The sequence below is a fragment of the Amblyraja radiata genome, chromosome 3 (genome assembly GCF_010909765.2).
Source record: "Amblyraja radiata isolate CabotCenter1 chromosome 3, sAmbRad1.1.pri, whole genome shotgun sequence".
Lineage (NCBI taxonomy): Eukaryota > Metazoa > Chordata > Chondrichthyes > Rajiformes > Rajidae > Amblyraja > Amblyraja radiata.
The window spans coordinates 92,379,049-92,406,574 of record NC_045958.1 but is presented as its reverse complement, the minus strand read 5'-3'; the positions used below and the strand labels follow the sequence as shown (position 1 = coordinate 92,406,574).

Below are 27,526 nucleotides of genomic sequence, written 5' to 3'. Positions count from 1 at the left end.
AAGTTTACAAAATGGTCAACACAATATTATGTGATAATTTCATCTTGTAATTTCGCATTTGGACCTGTAGATGGCACTGTGACACAAGTTTTCAGTGCTCATGGATATCAATTTGCTTATCACAGATTTTTCCAGTCTATCACACACAGTCTGAAGGGTCCCGACCCAAAACGCCACCCATCCTTTTCCCCCAGAGATTCTGCCTGACCCACTGAGTTACTCCAGCACTTTATGTCTATCTTTGGTATAATCCAGCATCTGCAGTTCATTTCTATGCACCCACACGGGAGCAGCCGTTTGTATGGGATACAAACAATTTATGGGACTGCAGTTAATCTAGCAATGTGATTGAGCTGCACCGATCTCTCAGGTAGATTACAAAGCCCTAACAATGTGACATGGCAGGTAATGGGCATATTTGCAGGGAAGGTGGGAAATAAACAGATGATGTTTCAGATCAAGGCCCTTCAAGACGAAACCAGAAGGGAAGTTGCTGGTAGAAACAGGTGAGAGAAGGGGTCTTTCTTTCCACAAACCCACCCACTTTTACCTAGTTCTGTTCCCCTCCTCCATCTCTTCCTTCTACCCTAGCCCTCCAGGTCTCCCACTCCCTGCTCCCATTTATATACCATCCCTCTCTCTGGTTCTACACTTCATTCCCAACCTTCTCTTGTCAGATTCTACAATCTGCAGCCCTCTACCTTCTCTACTTATAACCAGCTTTGGTTACTATCTCCACCCTTCACTCCCCCATCCAAGTCGTCTACCAATCATTGGTATAGCAAAGGGGGGCAGAGCAACAACATGGAAGGAGGGAGCTATTGGGGGTGGCTGGGAAAAAGAAATAGGAAAGAATCGAAGAAAACCAATTTCCAAAACAAAAAAGTGAATTTTTTAACAATTATGATCCAAGCCAAAAGCTGATTTAAATAGTTTTTTTCACTTAGACGGTGATGAAACAAATGATAGTATTTGAGGAGTTACAAATGGCAATGTTAGTACTGATGCCAAAATATCCTGTCCATAAAAATGATATGCGAAAAGTTAGTCATAGTCATACAGCGCAGGAACAGGCCCTTCGGCCCAACTTACCCATGCCGACCAAAATGCCCCATCTAAACTAGTCCTGTAGACCTCCCAACTCTGGCACAAAGACTATCTATCCTATAAGTGCCTCTTATAATTTTATAACCCCCCTATAAGGTCACCCCAGTCTCCTTCATTCCAGAGAACATAGTTCCAGCCTATCTAATCACTTCTTTTAAGTCAAGCCCTCCAGTCCAGGCAACTTATTTGTGATTCTTTTCTGCACCCTCTATAGGTTGACCGCATCCTACCTATAGAGAGGCAACCAGTACTGGACACCATATTCCAAGCGTGGTCTAATCAATGTTTTGTAATAACTGCAATGTAACATCCCAACTCTTGTGATGAGCGTCACGGCCAATGAGGGCAAGCATGTCATACAACTTCTTTACCACTAAACTACCCATGTCGCACTTTCATGCAACTATGCACTTGTACCTAAAAGTCTTTCTAGGGTTTTGCCATTCACTGTGTATGTAGTCCCTGGTTAAACCTCCCAAAAGGCATAATTCTGCATTTGCCAGATTCAAATTCCATTTGCCATTCGTCTGACCACTTTCCCAGTCCATCTTGATTCTGTTGTAACCCGACAACCTTCTTCACTGTCCATATCACCAATTCACCAATTCTGCTGTCACGTGCTAGTTACTAATCACGATATCTACATTCCTATCCAAATCATTAATATACATGGCAGACAACAAGGGAACAGATACCGAACCCTGCAGCATAACATTGGTCACACAGCCTCCAATCTGTAAAGAAACCCTCCGTTACCTCCTTCTGCCCCCTCCCATCAACCCAATGTTGTATCCAATTGGTTACCTCACCTCGGGTCCCATGTGATCTAACCTTCTGGTTCAGCTCACCATATGAAACCTTGTCCAAGGCTTTGTTAAAGTAAATGTAGACGATGTCTATTGCCCTGTTCTTGTCAATTCTTCCAAAAACTCAATTTGTGAAATTTGATTCCCCACGCACTAAACCATAACTAACTATCCCTAATCAGTCCTTGCCTTTCCAAATGTACGTAGATTCTGCTTCTCAGAATCCTCTCCCTTAACGGTCCTAACACAGATGCAAGGCTTACTGCCCTGTAGTTCCCTGTCTTGTACTTGCAGCTTTTCTTAAATAAAGGTGCATCATTAGCCATGCTTCTTAGTCAGCTGTACACATCAATGGAATATTGTCGGTGGCCAACAATCAGTAGGTGGAGAATTAAAATAGCAACAAAAAAAAAGCGCCGTTCAACTAAACAATCACCTGGTGTTTTGTGCCCTTGTGCAAAGGGAAATGCATCATGAATATTAAAGTAAAAGTAGTAACACCATGTCACAACAATATATCAAAGCAAACACTAAATTAAGGGGCCCTTCACAACGTGGTGGGAAGAGATGGAGTGGGTGCTGCATTACTTTACATCAGTTTAGTTTAGTTAATAGATACAACATGGAAACACCCTTTGACCAAAACGAGTCCATGCCGATCAGCGACCACCCATTCACACTAGTTCGAAGTTAGCCCACTTTCTCATCCACTCTAGGGGCAATTTACAGAGGCCAATTAACCTACATCCCTGCATGTCTTTGGGATGTGGAAGGAAACCGGAGCACCTGGAGGAAACCTACTTTGTCACAAGAAGAATGTGCAAGCTCCACGCAGGCAGCACCTGAGGTCAAGAACCCGGGTCTCTGGAACAACGAGTCAGCAGCTCTATCAGTTACGCCATTGTGCTGTGAATCTCTTGATCTTGTATGGGAAAATACTATGGAAAGTGGAAATAGCAGTGCAATTTTGACCAAGAAGCAACAAATCTTCAAAGTTGGCATTTAAAAAATAAATGTAATGAATGGGGTGGAAAAAAATCTAATTATAGACTTGCGATAGTAAACCAATCAAAATGATAGAGAATGAAATATCTGGCATTTAGTTTCTACTCACCACACCCCTGGCCTAAGGTCGATAATCGTGGTCTAAATTAAGATTAATAACAAAAATTGACATATCCCTCTGGGGATATGTAGATTTAATATCATTATCAAATGATTTTACTTTGAAAGCCTTACGTCACAGCTGCTCTCATCCGACTTACCAAATGACGACATCAAAACAATCTTTACTCTCCTGACTTCTCTAGTTTGGCTTTCATTGAGGTGGATGTAGGACATCTTGATGATGGAGATTATGAGATGAGAAGCCCATCTCAGGGCAAGGTATTCACATTCCATTGTGTCCCCTCTCCACAGTGTTTCAAAAGCATTAGATTGCACTGTTGTTCCACTGTAACCTACAGCAACCTATTAAAAACACTACTGAATAACAGTTTTTTTCCCTTGGTACTTGGGCTCTGTTGACAAGGATCGACTTAATTTCCCACCCTTAATTGCCGTCAAGTATGTGATGGTGGTGAGCTGCTTTCTGAAATGGCTGTACTTTAGATGGAGGTACTTTCTCAGTTCTGTTACAAAATTACCTTCATCAAAGCACTGCAATTAATCCACATAATGTATGTTTCAACACAAACAACAGTGGATTTGAATGTTTTATGAAAACAAGGGATGGGCCTGATGAGGGGTTTCTGTGCTCTAAAAGTCTAATTTAGGTAAAAAATAGAGAGAGACTTACCTTTTCATAGGGTTCGCACAGGAGGGTATCAGGAATAAATGTTTCATATTTTAATCGTGAAGAAACTTTGACCGGGTAATGTGAATTATTACTTGAGCGTGTCTTGGTCTGAAATAAATACAAAAATATAAGCCTTTTAGCATATTGTTTCATTCATAGTGACATTTTGGCATATATGCACTTTATAGATTTTAAAGGGTTTCTTAACATTATATTGCTATTAATAATCATAAACGGTAATTGAAAATACTTGTTAAATAAAGATATTGGCTTGATGAAATCGTCAATCCATTAAGATCAACACCAAATATCATTAAAAATTCACAGGTCTAGATATTCATCTGTGCTGTTTATAGAGCATTATAGCATCATTGCATAGCTCCATGATGCTGTTTTAACATGCTCCAAAAAGACTGTGTGGTTCAATGGTGCCATTTACAAAACAGCACTGTCAGGTTTCTTCATTTAACACCAGAATTTCAGAAGCAGCAGGTGTTGCTGGAAAAACTCTAGTTGAATTTCTAGCATCTGCCAGCACTTAGAGAAACATTTGAAATCCCATCAGTCAGCCCTTAAAAGGACACGCATACAACACTGCCACCACTCATCCAGCTACTGGCAAGTGCAATGTCTTGCATAAATCTATAGCAGTGATTCCCAAGGGGTTTGGTCGTGCTCCCAGGTTTATGTAGGACATCAAGAGGCTGAAGAAGGGTCTCGACCCAAAACGTCACCTACTCCTTTTCTCCATAGATGCTGCCTCTCCCGCTGAGTTTCTCCAACATTTATTGTCTACTTTCAGGAGGCTAGTGGATCACTCCGCTTAGAGATGGATTATCCTCCATTCAAGTGTGCCGATGACCTTTCACGGCCAAAAAAAATAAATTGCTGGAAGAACTCAGTGGGTCAAGTGATGTCTGTGGAGACAAAGGGATGGTCAACGTTTCAGATCCAGGACAGCGTAGAGAAGGTATCCAGTATATAGAAGTGAGAGAGGAAGGGGTGAGACAGGGACTGCTAGGTTATATATCAAACAAGATAAGGTAGTAATGATGGGTAGATGGAACCAGGCGGGGGTAAGGAGAGGAAAGGAGTACTAATGGAGAAGAAACCAGATGGATAGGTATGTGGATGATGTACAGAAGGAACCGTGTGGGGGAGGGTACAAGCTTTAGTAATGAGGGGGTGCAATGCAAAAGGTGAATAATGGTGGAGGCTACCTGGTTGAACTGGTGGGAGTGAGAAAGGAATGGAGAATGCGGGCTAATTGAAATTAGACAATTCAACGTTCATACCATTTTGTTTTGGGCTACCAAGCTGATTATGAAGTATTCTTCTAATCTATGTTTGGCCTCACTATGGCTATGGACAAGGCCAAGGGAACAGGACGGGAAGATGGAGTGACATGCAACTGGAAGCTCAGGATGCTGTGGACAGAGCATAAGCTGTCTGTAAAATGGTTGCATTCTACGCTTGGTTTAGCCGATATAGAGGCCACATTGAGACCAACAAATGTAATAGAGAAAATTAGAGGAGGTGCACATGAATTGTTCACCTGGAAGAGCTGCTTAAATCCCAGGAAGACAATGACGGATAAGGTGATGGGACTCCTACTCTACCTCCTACTAGAGGAAAGTGCCAGGTGATGGAGAGAGGTGGATGGGGAGGAATGAGTGCACCAGGGAGTCATGGAGAGAGTGGTTCCTGCAGAAAGCAGAAAAGGGGAGAAGGGTGGGGGTGATGAGGGAAAGACATGACTAGTGAAGAAGCTGCACAAATGGCATATAATATGCAGAGAATAGTGGGCTGAATACACAGGCTAGTGCGGTGAAATGTGAGGATCAAGGAAGTCTATCTCTGTTCTCTGTGGAGAGTAGGCTAATGTCCAATGAGATTTTTCAGGGGCACGGGCAAGCACTTTTGGCATGTACTACACAGGAGGTGTTTGTAAGGATATAATTGTGTTACACTTTGGGAAAGCCTGCAATGGCAGCAAATGCCTGTCATTAACATGTCTTTCCTGTGAGCTGATGGAAAAGTAGAATGAAGTCTTACTTGGTCTTACCTGTGCCCTCCATTTAAAAGACCCATCATTTATTTATTTGCCTCTGTACTCTGCAATTTGAGATTTGTAATAAAAACAACACATGTGGTTAAAGTGCACAATGTCAGATTTTAATAAAGGGTATTTTTACACATTTTGGTTTCACCATGCAGAAATTACAGCAGTGTTTATACATAGATCCCTCCCCCCCCCCCCCCCAATTACAGGGCACCATCATGTTTTTGACACAGCAATGTTATGGAAATGAAAGTAGTCATGTTTAGTATTTTGTTGCATATCCTTTGCACGTAATGACTGCTTGATGTCTGCGATTCATGGACATCACCGGTTGCTGGGTGTTTTCTCTGGTGCTGCTCTGCCAGACCAGTATGGCAGCCATCTTTTGCTTATGCTTGTTTTGGGGGCTAGTCCCTTTCAGTTTCCTCTTCAGCATATAAAAGGAATGTTCAATTGGGTTCAGATCGCGTGTTTGACTTGGCCACTCCAGAATTGACTATTATTTGGCTTTGAAAATCTCCTTTGTTACTTTAGCAGTCTGTCTGGGATCATTGTCTGGTTGTAGAATGAAACGCCGCCCAATAAGTTTTGAGGCATTTGTTTGAACTTGAGCAGATAGGATGTGTCTATACACTTCAGAATTCACTATGCTACTACCATCAGCAGTTGTATCACCAATGAAGATAAGCGAGCCAGCACCTACGCGCCCAGTCCATAACATTCCCACCACCATGTTTCACAGATTAGGTGGTATGCTTTGGATCTTGGGCAGTTCCTTCTTTCCTCCATTCTTTGCTCTTGCCATCACTCTGATATAGGTTAATCTTCGTCCCATCTGTCCGCAAGCAACTGTGGTTGCTCTTTTAAGTACTTCTTGGCAAACTGTAACCTGGCCATCCTATGTTTACAGCTAAACAGTGGTTTGCATCTTGCAGTGTAGCCTCTGTATTTCCTTTCATGAAGTCTTCTGCGGATAGTGGTCATTGACAAATCCACACCCGACTCCTGAAGAGTGTTTCTGATCTGTCGGACAGGTGTTTAGGGATTTTTATTTATTATAGAGAGAATTCTTCTATCGTCAGCTGTGGAGGTCTTCCTTGGCCTGCCAGTCCCTTTGCGATTAGGAAGCTCACCAGTGCTCTCTTGCTTCGTAAGGATGTTACAAACAGTTGATTTTGGTAAGCCTAAGGTTTGGCTGATGTCTCTAACAGTCTCATAATGGCTTCTTTGACTTTAATTGGCACAACTTTGGTCCTCATGTTTATAAACAGCAATAAAAGTTTCCAAAGGTGATGGAAAGACTAGAGGAAAGACTAGGTGCTGAGAGCTCTCTTATACCTGCATTAAGGAGGCAATTAAACACACCTGAGCAATTACAAACACCTGTGAAGCCATGTGTCCCAAACATTATGGTGCCCTGAAATGTGGTGACTATGTATAAACACGGCTGTAATTTCTACATGGTGAAACCAAAATGTATTAAAAAAAAACATTCATAAAATCTGACAATGTGCACTTTAACCACATGTGATTTTTTTTCTATTACAAATCTCAAATTGTGGATTATAGAGGCAAATAAATAAATTATGGGTCTTTGTCCCAAACATATGGTGGGCACTGTATCTTTCATTCATTCATTTGTTCTATATCTCTCTATATCACTGTCTATATCTCTCAATTCCCTTTCCTGACTGTCAGACTGCTCTGAAGGGTCTTCATAATAAAAGGACTAGACAAGCTAGATGCAGGAAAAATGTTCCCAATGTTGGGAGAGTCCAGAACCAAGGGCCACAGTCTAAGAATAAAGGGGAGGCCATTTAAAACTGAGATGAGAAAAAACGTTTTCACCCAGAGAGTTGTGAATTTATGGAATTCTCTGCCACAGAAGGCAATGGAGGCCAATTCACTGGATGAATTTAAAAGAGAGTTAGATAGAGCTCTAGGGGCTAGCAGAATCAAGGGGTATGGGGAGACGGCAGGCACAGGTTACTGATTGTGGATGATCAGCCATGATCACAATGAATGGCGGTGCTGGCGTGAAGGGCCAAATGGCCTCTTCCTGCACCTATTTTCTATATTTCTATGACCCAAAACGTCATCTATTCCTTTTCTTCAGAGATGCTGTCTGACCAGCTGAGTTACTCCGGATTTTTGTGCTTATCTTCAGGAAATATTTCTACTTGTTTGTAGAAGTATGCAGCATGCAACTCTCTTTGGCAAAAGAAAAAAACAAATAAAAAAAGTATATACTGTAGATTAGTTTTTAACTTTACGCTCACGCTATTTAGAAATCAGTTTAGTGCGGGAGTTGATGTGGGCAAAAATGAACAGCAAGTCTAATCCCACTCTGTTTCTTCAATCCAAGTGGATGCAATTTAAATCACAATGAGAAGGTTTGTCCTAAACTATTGGAAGTTCTCTTTAAATATGCATTCCGGCCTTCACTAAAATATAAAATCTTATCAGGTATTTTAACTGGAGCCCTAAGCCATGGAGAGACGTTGAAATGGGCAGCAGTCTCCCATAGCCAATTTCCCTAGCTTCATAACCATTTGGAAAAATAAATCAAGATAACAGAGAAGAAAATGAATCATCAAAAGACAAACAGAGACACAGACATAATAAAAACACAAATATTAAAAGAGAAAACAGCTTTATCAATATCAAACAAAGGAAAAGAATAAACCACATCATCTAAATTCATATGAGCAGGGATTTGATTAATATTCAGTCTCAGAATATGTTTTTACTTTTTCATCTTTTCTGGCAGAGTACCTTGTTGAGGCAGCTTAATTCCTTGTGTCTTTTGGTCACAATGCTTATTATGTCACATAAAAGCTGTATTTTTCGTTCTGCAAACCCGCAGTGCAGAAATTGGTCCTTCAGAAGTAATGGTTTATACTGGAACTCGTCTCGTAGCACCTAGAAAAGTTCACATTAACAAGAGAAAATAAATGCCGTACTTTAAACTATATTATTTTCCAATATGCTTAAATTAGACCAGATTCAGGCATTCTATTAAAAGTGTTTATAACTTCATTTGGCTATTTCATTATCATTCAAAGAATTCACTATCACAAAGTTTAAGGCATCAAACTGCTTTGGAAAGCACTGTGTAATTCTGGTACAATGCGAGTGAATTCATATTTAATTTTTTTGGTAATGTAGATTACACTAGGCTTCAATACGCTTTACAAATTTACTCTCGCGAGCACACTTTTGAATCACATCAGCTAATATTTCTGCAAAAAAACAGATTAAGCAACAATTTATGCAAGAAAAGCTGCTTAACAGCAGAGGCATTTCTGATGGAATCACAATAGTTATGGTATGTTATAGGCTGAACTCCAGATACATTGTATAAAAGTGTCAGTTCAGAAGAAAGATCAAACATTGAAAAATGATTACCCTTAAAATGAAAAATGTTTTTCAATATACGTCAGCATTTTATTTTTAATAACAAATCTTTTCAAGAAATATGTTATTACATACGCAGACTGTATTGCATTTGAGAGATGGATTACCGCTTGAGAATAATAAATCCACGTGTGGTCTAGCGCACTGACCAACTTTGTAATGGCGGGGGGGGAGTTAAGTTTTTTTAGTTACAACCTACGTTCAATAGGATTGTGAACCAGTATAGGAGAGTTTTACAAGGTTAAGATTCGTCGCATTAATCAATGCCGCTAAAACTAAATTCCAAAGTATTCACTGGAAGTCTCACGCCCGTGCTAGGGGCAGCACAAATGAGCAACTGTAGAGTTGCTGCCTTGCAACACCAACTGCCTTACAGCATATTATTCATGCACAGTGAATAGCACCGCAAGGCCTGAGTGTTATTCACTGTGTGGTGACATGCTTGGTGTTTGGGGCAATAATATGGTCAGTAATGAAGATTGGATTGAATGGTTGCATTCAAGAATAAAAAGAATGAAATATGAGAATCAAGTGAGTAAATATAAATAGAGGCATGGAATATCATCATCGCAGAAGGTTTGGTCTATTACCCATAGTTAACTGTACATCTAGAGCAGGAAGATGCATGAAGAATTTTTTTTTTATTTGTTGGTGCAGATGAGCATACGGAGAGATATCAGGTTAACTTTTCTTTTATAAAGCTTCATACAGAAAGAACACTGAAGTGATAACAAAGAAATAAATGTCACACGAGTACAAAAATACTCAATACTATTGAAAAAGTTTGAGGGAGTTATTCCAAAGACTATAAATTTATCAGTAACAAAGGGCAAAGGGACGACAGATGGCACAATGGGCTAAGTGTTCGGCTGGCAACCGGAAGGTAGCTGGTTCGAATCCCGCTTGGAGTGCATACTGTCGTTGTGTCCTTGGGCAAGACACTTCACCCACCTTTGCCTGTGTGTGTCCTTGGGCAAGACACTTCACCCACCTTTGCCTGTGTGTGTGGATGTAATTATGTGAAGCACTTTGGGGTCAATGCAAGTTGACTAAAAATGTGCTATATAAATAAAAGAAATTTAAAAAAAGGAGAAATTATTCGTATTTTAAGAGTACACATCACTAGAAATGTAATTACAATATACAGCTATTGTGTTATACCACATGGAAACAGGCCGTCTGGCCCAACTTGTCCATGTATTTTCCTGTGCTAGTTCCATTTGCCTGCATTGGGCCCATTTTCTTTTGAACCTCTCCTATCCATGAAACAGTCCAAATACATTTTAAACACTGTAATTATAATCCCCTCTACCACTTCCTCGAATAGCTCATTCCATTTAACTGCCAACCTCTGTGTGAAATACTTGCCCCTCAGGTCCACTTTAAATCTTTCTCCTCTCGCCTTGAACTATGCCTTCTAATTTTAAATTCCTCTGCCCTTAGAAAAAGACTGCAACCCCACACCTTATCTTTGCCCCTAATGATTTTAGCAACCTCAGAAAGAACACCCCTCAAACTTTTTTGCTCCAGGAAAAACAGTTGCAGCCTTTCCCATCCCTTTATAACTCAAGTCCTCCAGTTTCATCAACATTCTTTTTGAATCTTTCCCTAGCTTAATCACATCCTTCCTATGGTATGGCAAACAGACCTGCACATAATACTCCAGATGTGGTCATAACAGCATCTTGTGCAGCTGTAATATGTTGTCCCAACTTTTGTACTCAAGCCCTGTCTAATAAAGCCTTCTTTATCACCCGTGTCACCACTTTCAGAGAACCATGAATTTGTACCCCTCGATCTCTCTGTTGCACAACACTTCTCAGGCCCTATCATTCACTACATATGTCCTGCACTGGTTTAATTTCACAAAATGCTTCACTTCCCATTTTTCCGAGTTAAATTTCATTTGTCATTCTTTTGCTCATTTTCCCAATTGATTGAGATCCTGTTGTAACCCGAGACTCGTGTACCCGAGATACATGGAATGAGCTGCAAGAGGAGGTGGTTGAGACAGGTACTATAACATTTAAACAACATTTGGACAGGTACATGGATAGAAAAGTTTGGTAGAAATGGGTCAAATGCAGGCAAATGGGACTAGCTTAGATGGGGCATCTTGGTTGGCATGGATGAGTTGGGCTGAAGATATGAATCTAGGTCCTAGACAACCTTCTTCAGTGCCCGCCGGGGTCATCTACAAACTAGGGCAAGTAACTCAATTTGGGACCATTTGTTAAATTGGATGGGTTCAAAAACAATTATTTTCTATTTAATTAAATAATTAAAAGAAATATGCACTGCTCAGTGCAGTGAAGTTTAGTCGATATTTCCACATTTGCAATACCATGAAATGTCTGAAAATAGTTCACTGAGGTAATATTACAAAAAAGTCATGTAAAATGTTTGGAAAATTACCAACAATTTGCCCAAATACATAGGTTTTAAAGATTGAGCTTAAGGTGGTAAGCTACTGACAGCTTAGCAGTGAAATTCCAGAGACTGGAATCTTGCCAGCTGAATACATGGCCAAGCAATAAAAAATTAAAGTGTACAAGAGGCCAGAATTGTCATAGAGTACAAAGAAATAAGCCTTTCGGCCCAACATATCCGCACCAAGAAGGAGCACAGAGATATAGGAGGATTAGAAGAGATTAAAGGGGTGACAAATTGTGAACTCATCGAGGGTTTTGAAAACAAGATCAAAAATCATAAACATTTTTAAAGTGGGACTTTCTCAGAGTGAGACCATTGTATGTTGGGAACACAGGCAGGCAGAACACGGTGACAGGCAGCTTACATTAACTGTAATCCAAAAATGGCTTTACGCTCCTTAATGTAAATAGTACAATTATATAATTCAATAATTATTTCCCAGGTCAATCTATGTTGTACTCTTCATTTAGTAACAATACATAAAATATGCCAGGCAGATATGTTCTGTAATTCTGAACAGCTCTGAGAGAGACCCTTCTATACTCATGACCCTTCACAACTGAAGGCTTAAAAGCTTGTATTGGTGGCAGCACAATTTCATCATTTCATATTAAGGTAATGAATGACTCAAAGTTGAAAGCATACAGTATCTTACTAATGGAGCATGTTCTGACAAATTAGTCTGTATTACTCTGAAAAACGACATTGCCAGTAAAGGATAAATGCTACAGCCTTTGTAAATGTATTTAAGTTAAACAAGAGTCTCTGACTTGGACAGTCATGAGAGCATTCTGTTCTAAAACAGCATTCATTACTAATCAAAAGAAAAACATTTGTGTTCAGTTCAACTTGACCATATGTAACATTTAAGAAAGATGAAAGTGTACTCCTTTTCAGATGCTGTTATATTTTATTGAAATTTTCAATGCTAGTTTGTAAGTAATCCCAAGTCTAACTAAACAAGATATATAATTTAAACATGGAATGGATCTGATTGGGTAGCACAGTCTCAAAATACCTGTACCAAATTACACCATGGTTAGAAAAACTCAAATGGTCTGAAGTGTTACCATCTTGTTCCTGTTTTTCTGTCACCTACATACTACTAGCTCAAAAGTACACAAACACCTATATAATTTAATGTAGATAAAAATGCTGGAGAAACTCAGCGGGTGAGGCAGCATCTATGGAGAGAAGGAATAGGCGACGTTTCAGGTCAAGATTCTTCTTCAGACTGATGTCGGGGGGGGGGGTCGAGAAAATGAAAGGACGAGGCAGAGACAGTAGGCTTGTGGGAGAGCTGGGAAGGGGGAGGGGAAGGAGGGAGAAAGCACGGACTATCTGAAATTAGAGAAGTCAATGTTCATATCGCTGGGGTGTAAACTAGCAGTATGAACATTGACTTCTCTAATTTCAGATAGTCCTTGCTTTCTCCTTCCTTCCCAGCTCTCCCACAAGGCAACTGTCTCCGCCTCTTCCTTTATTTTTCCCGCCCCCCCTCCCCCGACATCAGTCTGAAAAAGGGTCTCGACCCGAAACGTCGCCCATTTCTTCTCTCCATAGATGCTGCCTCACCCGCTGAGTTTCTCCAGCATTTTTGTCTACATTCAATTTTTCCAGCATCCGCAGTTCTTTCTTATAATTTAATTCTAGTTTACCATCTTATTTTAGTTAGCTTGATGATAAGCATGTGGTAGAGAATAAAGTACACAGGAGGAATCAGTTGCCGTGGAAAAATAACCAATTAGCAAAGCTATCGCCATTCCTCAAAAATACATTTGCCTTACTATATCCAGAATATTAAGGATGAAAGTAATTAATTGGCAGCTGACTGTTGATAACCGGTATTTCAGAGAAATAAAGGGGGAAAAAATGTTGACAGATAAATATTAATTTAATTCTGAATCAAAAGCAATTTTAACCTAGAAAAATGATGTAACCACATTGAGGATCTTCGGTGTATTCCCAATGAATCGTTTTGCTCATAGTGAACGTCAGCAGTCTGGCCCTGGGCACGCTGAAACTGTTTTCCTAATTCTCCTCAATATCCTGGTCTCTTAAAATAATTCTCCATAACACTAAATATATATAAAAAATGCATTTTTGTGCACACTTTCAATCATTATAAATTCTTGTGTTTCTTTTGTAGCAGAAGGCAAAAACAAAGAAATTAATATATCGCAATTTCTAATACTAGAAGCAAACATAATTGGGAGGGCATGAGTATTTCCCACTAACAGAGTAAAAGTAAAGGCCTGTAAAATGATTTAGTAAAGTAAGATGATCTTACCCAGAATGGCTGTGAAACTATAAGAAATAGCATTAGTATTCCGCGGTTAGGCAAGGAAGGAGATAATATCCTTTTATCCTATCTGACGTACTTGTATATACTGACTAATTATGTTCCATTTTATTCCATTCCCCGCTGTAGCATAATACCCACCTGGCCACTGCATTGCCTGAAGTAAATTGCCAGTATTTTGTGGTAGATTTTAAACTTGCACCACAGTATTACTGCACATTCCTCCAATATTTAATGTAAAAAAGCATTTTTCACATCTCTGAGGCCAGGGTGTACAACACATAGCTCTAGGATAGTTCACTCCAAGCACTTTTGGTGAGCTGCCCATTGTCACCACCGTTCTCTACCCACATGAACCTACAGCAGAAGTTTGTTCTCCACACCTACTGTAGATTGGAGAGGCCCTTTACTATGCAGGACATTTCTGCCTAACAGGAAGACTCTGCCCAACCTAAAGATAATTCTGAATGCTCCAACTAAGCCAGGCCACCAGGCTACAGGTTGCCAACAAGAGTCTAAAAAACTATGAACATCTGAAAATATTGCTACATCATTCTCTGACATTCATTAGTGTCCACATAATATATTTGGAAAATATTAAGCATTATTCATGAGACAATGGTTAACATTGTAGCATTTAGACGGATACGGAATCTCAACTTTTTTTTTGTCCCATCTTTCCCATCCTAAGGTTGTACAATGACTAAGACTATCTATTCAACAGATGAATATAATCCATGATAACCAAGTTTGTCCAGGGCCGTTGAGAGGGAATTAATATATGGGCAGTTGGAGAGTGCAAATCATAGGGCATTAAAAAAAAAAGATTTTTGAGTGAAACCAAAAGTTTGCTGGTGCCTAAAAGCAGATAGTTTACCGTCAATGAAATTGGGTTCTGTGGGGCATAATAATGGATGCAGTAAACTCATGCTTTTCCCAATAGCATGTTGTTCAGATTCAATAGCGAACACGAGAAATTATCCTTTATATACACACATACATACAGATTAGTTCACAAAAATAATACATTTCTTTGAACAATTTATTATATTTAACTTCATCAGCCTTGAATGTTTAAGTTGGTTCTCCAGCAAAAAAAAAAAGAAACTGTACCTTGTAAACAGCATCAAGAAAACGAATGTCATTTTTTCCTGCAAGTTCCACTCCAGATGCTATTAGCTGCTCAGTCACATATGTGGAATATGAGGTGACGGCATAGCTCATGATTGGCAGAAAGGCTGCAGGATCACCTTTTGCAAGACTGTAAAAAATAAAATAAAATCTTAAGTGCAAACAGTTTATATCCCCAACAACCATTAACTGACTTCCCATGTTAATCTCACTGAATACAGTTGAGTGCCTGATTCCAAACAGGCTAGTAATTTACACTTCATTCAAAAATGACAATTTACATAATCAGCCAGGTGGCCGAACTAAACAGAGTAAGAGTATTGAATGCTACAAATGTGCCAAGTGATCCTGCACTGAGCCTTGACAGATCATTCACATTTGAAAAATACACACAGCCAATAAGTAGAGAAAAAAAAATTGACATCTACCATTGGTGCATGTTTGATACATTTATGTTGATATGTTTGCATGTTTGATACATTAAAACAAGCAAAATATGGCAGATGCTGGAATCCTAAATAAAACACAGAAATTGCATGGAATATTCAAGCAAGGTCACGCAGCATATTTGGAGAGAAAAAACTGGGTGAAGGCTTCCCTTGACCAGACTGAGAGATCATCACCAAAGGTCAGAACAATCATCACAGCAGAGCTTTTCAACTCATGAAAGGTTAACAACTCTTAATCTTAACTCTTACTCTCCCTATAGATGCTGCCTGACATATGGAATATTTTGTGTTTATTTTACATTAAACATTTCTTCAGATTCATCTGGTTTATGTACACTAAGAAAATAGAGTGCAACAATTGACCCCAGCATCCCTAGATTAGTAGAAATGGAATGAAAATTAACCACAGGAAGCACATCAGCATTTTCTTCCCAGAACTCAGATTGTGCACAAGCCACACTATTCAATTGCTGTAGGCTTAGACAGAGAACCTGCCAGTCATTGTCGGAATCTAAGCTATGTTGAATTTCCATCAACTTTAATCAATTGAACCAATCAGGAAAATGATGCCACGGTAAAAGACATGCCATGATTTTATTATCTTACATTCTTATGAAAATATCCTTAATGGAAAATACATTTAAAAAACAACCTAACATGGACAGGTGGGACAAGTATAGAAGGGGTATCTCTTTTGGCATGGGCAAGTTGGACCGAAGGGCCTGTTTCCATGCTGCATAACTATTAGGCATAATATATATATAAACATTTAACTCATTTGCCTCAGCTTCTTGCACTGTTTCAATAGATATTTAAAACATTTTATTTGGAATGCTAATTTACATCAAAATCTAGTATCACAGCCACATAATTCAAATTCAAGGAGAGGTCTGAGCTTTGGTTTTGAACCAAATTATAATAGAAAAATGAGGTCACTAAATTTCAATTTAATTAGCATTATAAAATCGTTCTTAAGAAACAAAATGTGAAAGTTTATGGACATTGACATTGTTCAATAAACAATCCACATTGATATGTAATTCGTCTCAATAACGACATCAACAAATGGCAAATCTTCATTCTTAACAATTTAACTAAAATGAATACTATAATAAAATATCCATTCTCTGTGGTTTAACATTTGGATATTTAATTTTTTGACATTTTAATATATATTTTCTATTGCAATGAGAAAAGCTGTCTAATAAACTCAGTCCAAACATCCAATTAAAAATTTACCAACTCTTCTTCTGAAAGTATTGTATTTGCTACTGTGGTTGGCCTTTAGTTTAATCTTAAGATCCAGTTACTGTGCAATAAATTTCTACTCTGCAGTCATTAACCATGTGTATAAAAGCAAAATCGACTTCAAATGATGTGAACTTCAAAGCCATCGGATATTTGATGTTTAATTCTGGTCTATTTTATTTGCAGTACTGGTTAATGTAATCCTGATCTTATTTACAAAAACTATCCCACAATTATCAGAGACCGTAATCCTTCCTCCTTCTTCAATAAAAACATTCCAAGGCTAAGCCATAAAAGAGAAAGTTGTTGCTGAAGTTTTGGCTTTGTCCAACTTGAATGATACCAGCTGACATTTACTCAACTGGAGCCAAACAGAAAGCATCTGGAAAAAAAAGTGTACTACAGGGACATCCCTCTTAATGGAACCAAACAGGAATCAAATAATTAACCCCCTCTTGTTCAATCAGTTCAGCTCTCCACCAGCTGCCGAGTAATGTCATGTACACAAAAAAATAATTTTAAATCTTCCCATGTTAGTTAAAAGTACCAAACATTTTTGGGCATAAGAATCTTATGCCCTTTGAATCTCCATTACCACTCAATAAGATAATGGCTGAACTTCTAACTCAGTTTGACTTTGCCGCACACTATCTGTCATAGATATATAGACATAGACATATGACATGGAGTCATACAATGTGGAAACAGGCCCTTCAGCCCAACTTGCTCACACCAACCAACATGTCCCATCTACACACTAGTCCCACCTGCCTGCATTTGGCCCGTATCGCGCTAAACATATCCTAACCATGTCTAAATGTTTTTTAAACACTGCTATAGTATCTGCTAAAAGTCTCTCAAATTATACTATTGTATCAGTCTCAACCACCAGCCCTAGCTTTTTTTTTTTTTTTCAAAATATACTTTATTCGAGAAATAAATATACATGATCCTTACAAAATTCCATCCAACATTCTCTACGGCTATACATACATGCAATACTGCTTACACAAATTTATCCCCCACCCTTGCCACTCATGTGGTCCACGGGCGTGGAATCCCTTCCCTTATTTTGAGGGACGTCTCCAACACACCCTGCCCTCCCATGTCCAGCAGCGTAATGACCCTAGACTGTGGTCCTCCCCCACCGAGCCTTGGCATTGGCTGCAGCAAGCTTCAGTGCTTCCCTCAGCACGTACTCCTGCAGTCTGCAGCGGGCCAGTCGGCAACATTCCCCGACAGACATCTCGCTCTGCTGGGTGGTCAACAATGCTCGGACAGACCAAAGAGCGTCTTTCACCGAGTTGATGACCTTCCAGCAGCACTCGATGTCAGTCTCTGAATGTCCTCTGTGATGGAGCTGTTCAGAATAAACTGTGACAGGGACCCTTGCAGACCTCTCCAGACTCTTTGTAAATCCACACTCTGCAAAGAGGTGGGCAGCTTCTCCATAGCAGCCGTCCCGAGGGCAGCGTGCGCTGGTCGTGAGGTTCCGACGGTGCAGGAAGGTTCTGAATGGGAGGGCTGCCCTCACCGCCAGCCAAGCCAGGTCTTGGTGCTTGTTGGCGAGTTCTGGCGATGAGGCATTTTGCCAGACAAGCTGGGCAGTCTGCTCTGGGAACCACGCCACAAGATACATGGAGTCATTTCCCTGCAGTACGTTCCGTGCTGACCACTGCCCGATGGACTTGTGGTCAAAGGTGTTGTTCCAGAAGAACCTTTCCACGAATGACAGATGGCGCGGCAATGTCCAGCTGACTGGCACATTGCGTGGCATCGTCGCCAGGCCCATCCTTCGCAATACCGGGAACAGGTAAAACCTCAGCAGGTAGTGACACTGGTGCCCACGTGCCTTGGCTCTATGCTCCGCCTGATGCAGCAGCGCGTTCCAGTCACATACCACCCTCTGTGTAAACCGTAACAATCAAAAAGCTATCAAACTGCATCTTGAATAGCTGCTTGTTAAGCCGTGCTGGGAACAAAGATGACGAGCATCTGTTCCATTTCTGTGGGTTGAGGTACTCAGAGTAGCCAAAGTGAGGCCAATAAAGTTTTGCCACAAAAGGTGCCTGGCAGGACAAGTGTCTGGGTAGATTAGGAGCGGTTCACAGGTCTTGTGTGTGCTCCTGACAAATGGAGTTGAGGTCTTCTGACAAGGTTCGTTTCTTAAAAAGCAGATAGCAACAAAAACTGTTGAAGGTAAACTGTGGCAATCTTTAATTTATTCGTCAGATGAGAGTGGCAAAGATCTACAATGAGCAAAAACATTGCTCAGTGCTTCTCGGGCTCCCACTCACAGAACAGAGAAAGAGTTAGCACAATTATACATTTTCCTTACCAGTAAAACACTCCTACCAAGTCTGAATATGGCATGACTGAAAGATTCTGTAGCCTTTCAGAATATAAGAAAACTTGGGTCCAAATCAAGCTCATCCAATAACAAGTTAATTACCTATCTCTGGAGCATCAGCTATTTTTTTTCAATCTTGGCTTCTTTATGGCCTTGGACGAAGCACATGTTCTTACAGCAGGCCGCCATCTTAATGTCTTTATTGAAAAGACAACCTGTCCTCCATATTATGTTCCATACAATTTACAAAGTCATTCAGACTTGGCACCGAACCATTCTTTTGTTCTACTAGATCATGCTTTTGTAGAAGAACATTTTAGATTTGATTATTAGATTTGACTATTAGATCCTTCATTTCGACATCGAGAACGTTCCTACTCCACTCAGTAGTCATAGGCCCTAGATTCCTGGAGGCAGTGGCTTTACCAAAATGCTGCCTGGATTAGAAGGCTTCAGCTACTGGGAGAGGCTGACTAGACTGGAATTGTTTTCTCTGGAACATTGGACGTTGAGGGGAAACTTGAAAGTATATAAAAGTATGAGAGGCATAGGGTAGAAAGTCAGAAGCTTTTTCTCAGGGTGGAAATGTCCAACAATAGACAGCACAGCTGAACTCTGCCACATACAAGGCAGATAGTTTAAGATATTAATGTGGCACTTTAGCCATTGGCCTCAATACCCCCACAGAAAATTAGCAATAATAAATGTTTACAATATTTAAAAGGCTATATATTTTTAAGATAACACGTACACTACATGCATCGTATAAAAAGCTACATCTGACAAGTCATAGAATTATACAGCATGGAATCATGCCTTCTGCCGAACTCGTTCATGCAGAAGAAGTTGCTTAGCTAGTCCCATTTGCCTGCATTAGACCAATATCCCTCTAAACCTTTCTTGTCCCTGTACCTGTCCAAATGCTGTAATTGTACCTGCCTTAACCAGTTCCTGCCTTAACCAGTTCCTCTGCCAAGTTGTTCCCTATATCTATATTCCACAACACCCCCCACCCCCCTCCTTGTGTGAAAAAGTGACCGCTCAAGTTCCTATTAAGTTTCTCCCATCTTGTCTTAAACTTAGCTTATGATTCCCCTTCCCTGGGAAAAAGTACATTCACCTGGTCCATGCCCCTCATGATTTTATACATCTCTGAGGTCACCGGACATTATCCTACACTCCAAGGAATGAAATGTTAACCTGCTCAGCCTCCCTACAACGCAAACCATCAAATACCGGTAAGAATATCATCAATCTTCTTTACACTCTTTCCAGCTTAAAGACGTCTTTCCAATAGGAGAATTACCAAAATTGTACACAATACTTAAAGGTGAGGCCTCCCCAATGCCTTGTATAACTGCAACATGTCCCAACTCTTGTCGTCTATGCTCTGACTTATGAAGGCTAGCATGGCAAACTCCTACTTCACCACCCCTTCTACTTGTGATGCCACTTTCAGGGAATTATGTACCTGTATTTCCAAGTCCCTCTGTGAAAGTCCGACCCTACTTTGACTTCACAATAGGCAACACCTTGCATTTATCTGGTGAATACAATTTATAATACTTGGAATATTAGTTTACAGGTTTATTAATTTTTTTAAAAACTAAATCAATTATTTTGATTGGAAGCGTGACAAAAGATTAGTTTGTTTATTTAGCTGATACATCATGGCATATCAATTTAAACATGTCGCACAGAGTGTGAGGCAATAAAAAATATTATTTGAAGATGACTTGCAATTGATGCTTTGCCGCAGGAAGTGATTTGAGAGAGAGAGAGAGACCACTGCATTTCCTACAAGAAAATCAGACAATAGGAAACAGATGGATAGTGTGCGACTGCTGGATTTAAAGATTTTTTTGCTCTCAGAAAGGTGAGAATGCTAATACTGGAAATCTACCAATCCCTTTAAGAATCATCTGGTTACCAGCAGTGGGATAATGATTATCAATGCATGGAGATTAGATTACATATGCCAGTTTCAATAGACAATAGACAACAGGTGCAGGAGTAGGCCATTCGGCCCTACGAGCAAGCACCGCCATTCAATGTGATCATGCCTGATCATCCACAAGTGGTACCCCGTTCCTGCCTTCTCACCATAACCCTTGACTCCGCTATCTAACTCTCTCTTGAAAGCATCCATAGAATTGGCCTCCACTGCCTTCTGAGGCAGAGAATTCCACAGATTCACAATTCTCTGGGTGAAAAACCTTTCCCTCATCTCCGTTCTAAATAGCCTACCCCTTATTCTTAAACTGTGGCCCCTGGTTCTGGACTCCTCCAACATGGGGAACATGTTTCCTGCCTCTAGCGTGTCCAATCCTTTAATAATCTTATATTTCAATAAGACCCCCTCTCATGCTTCTAAATTCCAGAGTATACAAGCCCAGCCACTGCATTCTATCAGCATATTACAGTCCCGCCATCATGGGAACTTCGTGAACCTACGCTGCACTCCCTCAATAGCAAGAATGTCCTTCCTCACATTTTTAGACCAAAACTGCACACAATACTCCAGGTGTGGTCTCACTAGGGGCCTGTACAACTGCAGAAGGACCTCTTTGCTCCTATACTCAACTCCTCTTGTTATGAAGGCCAACATGCCATTAGCTTTCTTCACTGCCTGCTGTACCGGCATGCTTACTTTTAGTAACTGATGAACAAGGACCCCAAGATCTCGTTGTACTTCCCCTTTTCCCAACTAGACACCAATCAGTAATCAAATAAAAAAAATTAAGGAATTTGAAACTACAATAAATATACCGAGAGCAATATTCTCATCTAAAGGGGACACAGACAGGAAATCAAGCTGGACATTGGCACACTCCTTTCTTAATGTAAATGCACAGATAATCCTGGAGAGCCTGAGCAATATGGAAAATATTGTTTTATAGACTTTGATAGTGTTAGAGTTCGTTCAAATTTCTGGCTTCATATGCAATGAAAGTGTCCAAATGTTTGGATGAATACAAAATAATAAATTTCATAACCGATTAGAAAGGCTAACAAACTTTACCCCTTTCTGTTTTTGGTTCAAGACAAGCTTGGTGACTTCATAACTGATTCAGCCAGCCAAAAGTGCAGTTCATGGATTATTTTGCTCCACAAACTAAGTATTTGTGCCCTTAGTTACTAACAATACAGACATGTGTTTGCGCATCCATCAGTGCTCTGAATTTGTTGGCAGTATTGTTAAATACTGGACTAGATTTGCATAAGGGGTTCATTGGGAAGGATGACAGAAGTCCTTTCAGGGAAAGAAATTCAACAGCTTCGTGATCATTTTTCCAATGCCAACCTTATATTTCCTCATTATTTTGCACATTCTGAAACCATTGTGGATATGACTACACTGGATTTTTAGCCTCACAACGTAGAAACTATATGACTTCCTACTGAAATTACATGCTCAATGATTTAGAAATAAAACATATGATTAGAATTTTCTCTTTCTAGAAGCAGCATGTTAATGCAGATATAATGTTATTTCATGTAGATATCAAAGATCCTAGAGTTGTCCTCTCTTCCGCTGTTATCAGTCTCTTGAAAGGACCTCTCATATGCTAGGGAAGAAAATCCCAATCTTCCAATCTACCTTGTTGTGGCTCTTGCAATTTGTTTTAATATGAACTTTATACCTACAGTCTGCATTCTGTTGCCTTTCTCTTGTGCACTACCTTATGTACTCACCATTTGCCTCGTTATGACAAAAAATAAAGTTTTTCAATGTACCTCAGTACTCATAACAATAATAAACCAACATCAATACCATATTACATCTTCTGAGCCTAAGCTTAAATGCACAAAACAGGGAAAATGTATATTTTAAAGCACAAAAATCTACAGTGCCCTCCATAATGTTTGGGACCAAGACCCATAATTTATTTATTTGCCTCTGTACTGCACAATTTGTGATTTGTGATAGAACAAAAAATTACATGTGGTTAAAGTGCATAATGTCAGATTTTATTAAAGGGTATTTTTATACATTTTGGTTTCACCATGTACAAATTACAGCTGTGTTTATACATAGTCCCCTTCCATTCCAGGGCACCATAATGTTTGGGACACATGGCTTCACAGGTGTTTGTAATTGCTCAGGTGTCTTTAAATGCCTCCTTAATGCAGGTATAAAAGAGCTCTCAGCACCTAGTCTTTCCATCACCTTTGGAAACCTTTATTGCTGTTTATAAACATGAGGACCAAAGTTGTGCCAATGAAAGTCAAAGAAGCCATTATGAGACGTAGAAACAAAAATAATACTGTTAGAGACATCAGTCAAACCTTAGGCTTACCAAAATCAACTGTTTGGAACATCATTAAAAAGAGAGCACTGGTGAGCTTCCTAATCACAAAGGGACTGGCAGGCCAAGGAAGACCTCCACAGCTGAAGACAGAAGAATTCTCTCTATAATAAAGAAAAATTCCCAAACACCTGTCCAACAGATCAGAAACACTCTTCAGGATTCAGGTGTGGATTTGTCAATGACCACTGTCCGCAGAAGACTTCATGAACAGAAATACAGAGGCTACACTGCAAACCACTGGGTAGCCGCAAAAATAGGATGGCCAGGTTACAGTTTGCCAAGAAGTACTTAAAAGAGTAATCACAGTTCTGGAAAGAGGTCTTGTGGACAGATGAGACTAAGAATATTTTATAGCAGAGTGATGGCAAGAGCAAAGTATGGAAGAGAGAAGGAACTGCCCAAGATCCAAAGCATGCCACCTCGTATGTGAAACAGGGTGGTGGGGGTGTTTTGGCCTGGGCACGTATGGCTGCTGAAGGTACTGGTTCACTTATCTTCATTGCTGATGGTAGTAGCATAATGAATTCTGAAGTGTATAGACACATCCTAACTGCTCAAGTTCAAACAAATACCTCAAAACACATTGGCCGACGGTTCATTCTACAGCAAGACAATGATCCCAAACACACTGCTAAAGCACCAAAGGAGTTTTTCAAAGCTACAAAATGGTCAATTCTTGAGTGGCCAAGTCAATCACCCAATCTGAATCCAATTGAGCATGCCTTTTATATGCTGAAGAGAAAACTGAAGGGGACTAGCCCCCAAAACAAGCATAAGATGAAGATGGCTACAATACAGGCCTGGCAGAGCATCACCAGAGAAGACACCCAGCAACTGGTGATGTCCATGAATCGCAGACTTCAAGCAGTCATCGCACGCAACAAAATGCTAAACATAACTACTTTCATTTACATGACATTGCTGTGTCTCAAACATTATGGTGCTCTGTAATGGGGGGGAACTATGTATAAACACTGCTGTAATTTCTACATGGTGAAACCAAAATGTATTAAAAAAATACTCTTTATTAAAATCTGACAATGTGCACTTTAACCACATGTGATTTTTTTCTATTGCAAATCTCAAATTGTGGAGTACAGAGGCAAATAAATAAATGATAGGTCTTTATCCCAAACATTATGGAGGGCACTGTAACTTGCTGATTAACAGAAACGATGCCCACCTTCTGGTTTGTTTAAAGAATCACTGTAGCAGTCTGAAGAATGGTCTCAACCCAAAACATTTGCATTCCTTCTCTCCAGAGATGCTGCCTGTCCAGCTGAGTTACTCCAGCATTTTGTGTCTATCTTCGGTGTAAACCAGCACCTGCAGTTCCTTCCTACACATTATAATCATTTACTTACCCAGTGCAATCAATATCTTGTGGATAATTAAATGAACGAAGTCCTTGTTCTAATTTTCGAAGGGATCCCCGCAGATCACCAGTTGTCATCTTGATCCTACAGTATGATCAAAAAACATATAGACTTGCCTTAGTTGATTGCAGTTTATAAAACATATTCATGACTGTCATTTTGGTCAACCAACAAACTCCACAGATCTTAGAAACAACAGTGGTATGAGTATCCAGTAAATCTGTTTTGTATAAGAACAGGGATAAAATATATAACACTTTCAGCATATTCACATTTCATAGCTTCACTGCAGATCTGTCCTCAGTTCATTTACCACAATTTGTTCTAAATCTCTATTGTCTAGATTATAGCCCAGGAGTCGTTGGTGAGGGAGGAGCGACCTCCGTGCGGTGAGTTCAATAACCCAGCGCGGGGCTTGTTTCAACAGAGGCCCAGGAGCCGTTGGTGAGGGAGGAGCCAAAATCTGCAATGTTCCATTCGCAGATCACATTTCAAATTAAGTGCACTTGAGGAAGCCGCTGATTGGTCGAACGGACTAGAGGAAGCAACTGATTGGCTTGTATCCCGGGTAAGGCTTTGTATTGTATTCGGATAAGGGGGAGAATGAGGGCCAGGGCAGTTTACTGTTCTGGATGTCAGATGAGGGAGGTCATGGAGTCTGAGTGCCCTCCAGACGTCCACATCTGCGCCAGGTGCGTCGAGATGGGGCTCCTAAGGGACCGTGTTAGGAACCTGGAGCAGCAACTCGATGACCTCTGTCTAGTCAGGAGAGCGAGGAGGTCATAGAAAGGAGTTACAGAGAGGTGGTCACTCCAAGACCACGGGAGGCAGACAACTGGGTCACAGTTAGGAAGGGCAATGGGCAGTGGCAGGGACTGGTGAGTACCCCGGTGGCTGTACACCTTGAAAATAAGTCCTCATATTTGAGTACGGTTGGGGGAGACAGCCTACCTGGGGGTAGCGACAGCGGCGGGGCCTCCGGCATAAAGACCGGTCCTGTTGCTCAGAAGGGTAAGGAAAAGAAGAGGACAATAGTAATAGGGGACTCTATAGTCAGGGGGTCGGATAGGCGATTCTGTGGACGCAGACAGGAGACCCGGATGGTAGTTTGCCTCCCTGGTGCCAGGGTCAGGGATGTGTCTGAACGTGTCCAAGATATCCTGAAATGGGAGGGAGAGGAGCCTGAGGTTGTGGTACATATAGGTACCAACGACTTAGGTAGAAAAAGAGAAGAGGTCCTGAAAGAAGAATTTAGGGAGTTAGGTAGAGAGTTAAGGAGAAGGACTGCAAAGGTAACAATCTCAGGATTACTGCCTGTGCCACGCGACAGTGAGAGTAGGAATGGAGCGAGGTGGAGGATAAATGCGTGGATGAGGGACTGGTGCAGTGGGTATGGATTCAAGTTTCTGGATCATTGGGACCTCTTTTGGGGAAGGTGCGACCTGTACAGAAAGGACGGGTTGCACTTGAACTCGAGGGGGACCAATAGCCTGGCGGGGAGATTTGCAAAGGCTACTGGGGAGACTTTAAACTAGAACGGTTGGGGGGAGGGACTCAAATTGGGAAAGCTGGCAGTCAGTGTGTGAGGCAGGAGGCAGAGAAGGATAGCACTCTGACCCAAAATGTAGGGGAGAAAGAAGAAAAAGACAATAAACAGAGAATAAGAGAGGGTGGATTTCTTAAATGTGTATATTTTAATGCTAGGAGCATTGTAAGAAAGGTGGATGAACTTAGAGCCTGGATTGACACCTGGAAGTATGATGTTGTGGCGATCAGTGAAACATGGTTGCAGGAGGGCTGTGATTGGAAACTAAATATTCCAGGATTTCGTTGCTTCAGGTGTGATAGAATTGGAGGGGCAAGAGGTGGAGGTGTTGCATTGCTTATCAGGGAAGATATTACAGCAGTGCTTTGGCAGGATAGATTAGAGGGCTCATCTAGGGAGGCTATTTGGGTGGAACTGAGAAATGGGAAAGGGGTAGCAACACTTATAGGGGTGTATTATAGACCGCCAAATGGGGAGCGAGAATTGGAAGAGCAAATATGTAAGGAGATTGCAGATATTAGTAGTAAGCACAAGGTAGTGATTGTGGGAGATTTCAATTTTCCACACATAGACTGGGAAACACATTCTGTAAATGGGCTGGATGGGTTGGAGTTTGTAAAATGTGTGCAGGATAGTTTTTTGCAGCAATACATAGAAGTACCTACTGGAGAAGGGGCGGTGCTGGACCTCCTGTTAGGAAATGAGACGGGTCAGGTGGCAGAGGTATGCGTTGGGGAACAGTTCGGGTCCAGTGATCACAATACCATTAGTTTCAATATAATTATGGAGAGGATCAGAACTGGACCTAGGGTTGAGATTTTTGATTGGAGAAAGGCTAACTTTGAGGAGATGCAAAAGGATTTAAAAGGAGTAAATTGGGACATTTTGTTTTATGGGAAAGATGTGGAAGAGAAATGAAGGACATTTAAAGGTGAAATTTTAAGTACAGAATCTTTATGTCCCTGTTCGGTTGAAAGGAAATAGTAACAATTGGAAAGAGCCATGGTTTTCAAGGGAAATTGGACACGGTTCGGAAAAAGAGAGAGATCTACAATAATTATAGGCAGCATGGAGTAAATGAGGTGCTTGAGGAGTATAAAGAATGTAAAAAGAATCTTAAGAAAGAAATTAGAAAAGCTAAAAGAAGATATGAGGTTGCTTTGGCAAGTAAGGTGAAAGTAAATCCAA

The 27,526-nt window shown here is 40.5% G+C and overlaps 1 protein-coding gene across 4 annotated transcripts in view; it reads right to left on the bottom strand.

The window, feature by feature from the left end:
* cep44 (centrosomal protein 44) overlaps window positions 1–27,526 on the bottom strand; it is a 68,128-nt gene that overhangs the window by 22,371 nt on the left and 18,231 nt on the right. For 3 of the 4 annotated variants that reach the window (XM_033018321.1, XM_033018320.1, XM_033018322.1), the window contains exons 2-5: window positions 24,781–24,876; window positions 15,039–15,186; window positions 8,549–8,695; window positions 3,712–3,819 (exon numbers count right to left, since the gene is read on the bottom strand). In XM_033018321.1, coding sequence (XP_032874212.1) covers window positions 3,712–3,819; window positions 8,549–8,695; window positions 15,039–15,186; window positions 24,781–24,869 — 492 coding nt within the window. In that variant the 5' untranslated portion in view covers window positions 24,870–24,876. The remainder of the gene's footprint in view (window positions 1–3,711; window positions 3,820–8,548; window positions 8,696–15,038; window positions 15,187–24,780; window positions 24,877–27,526) is intronic. The other variant, XM_033018323.1, reaches the window with a different exon arrangement.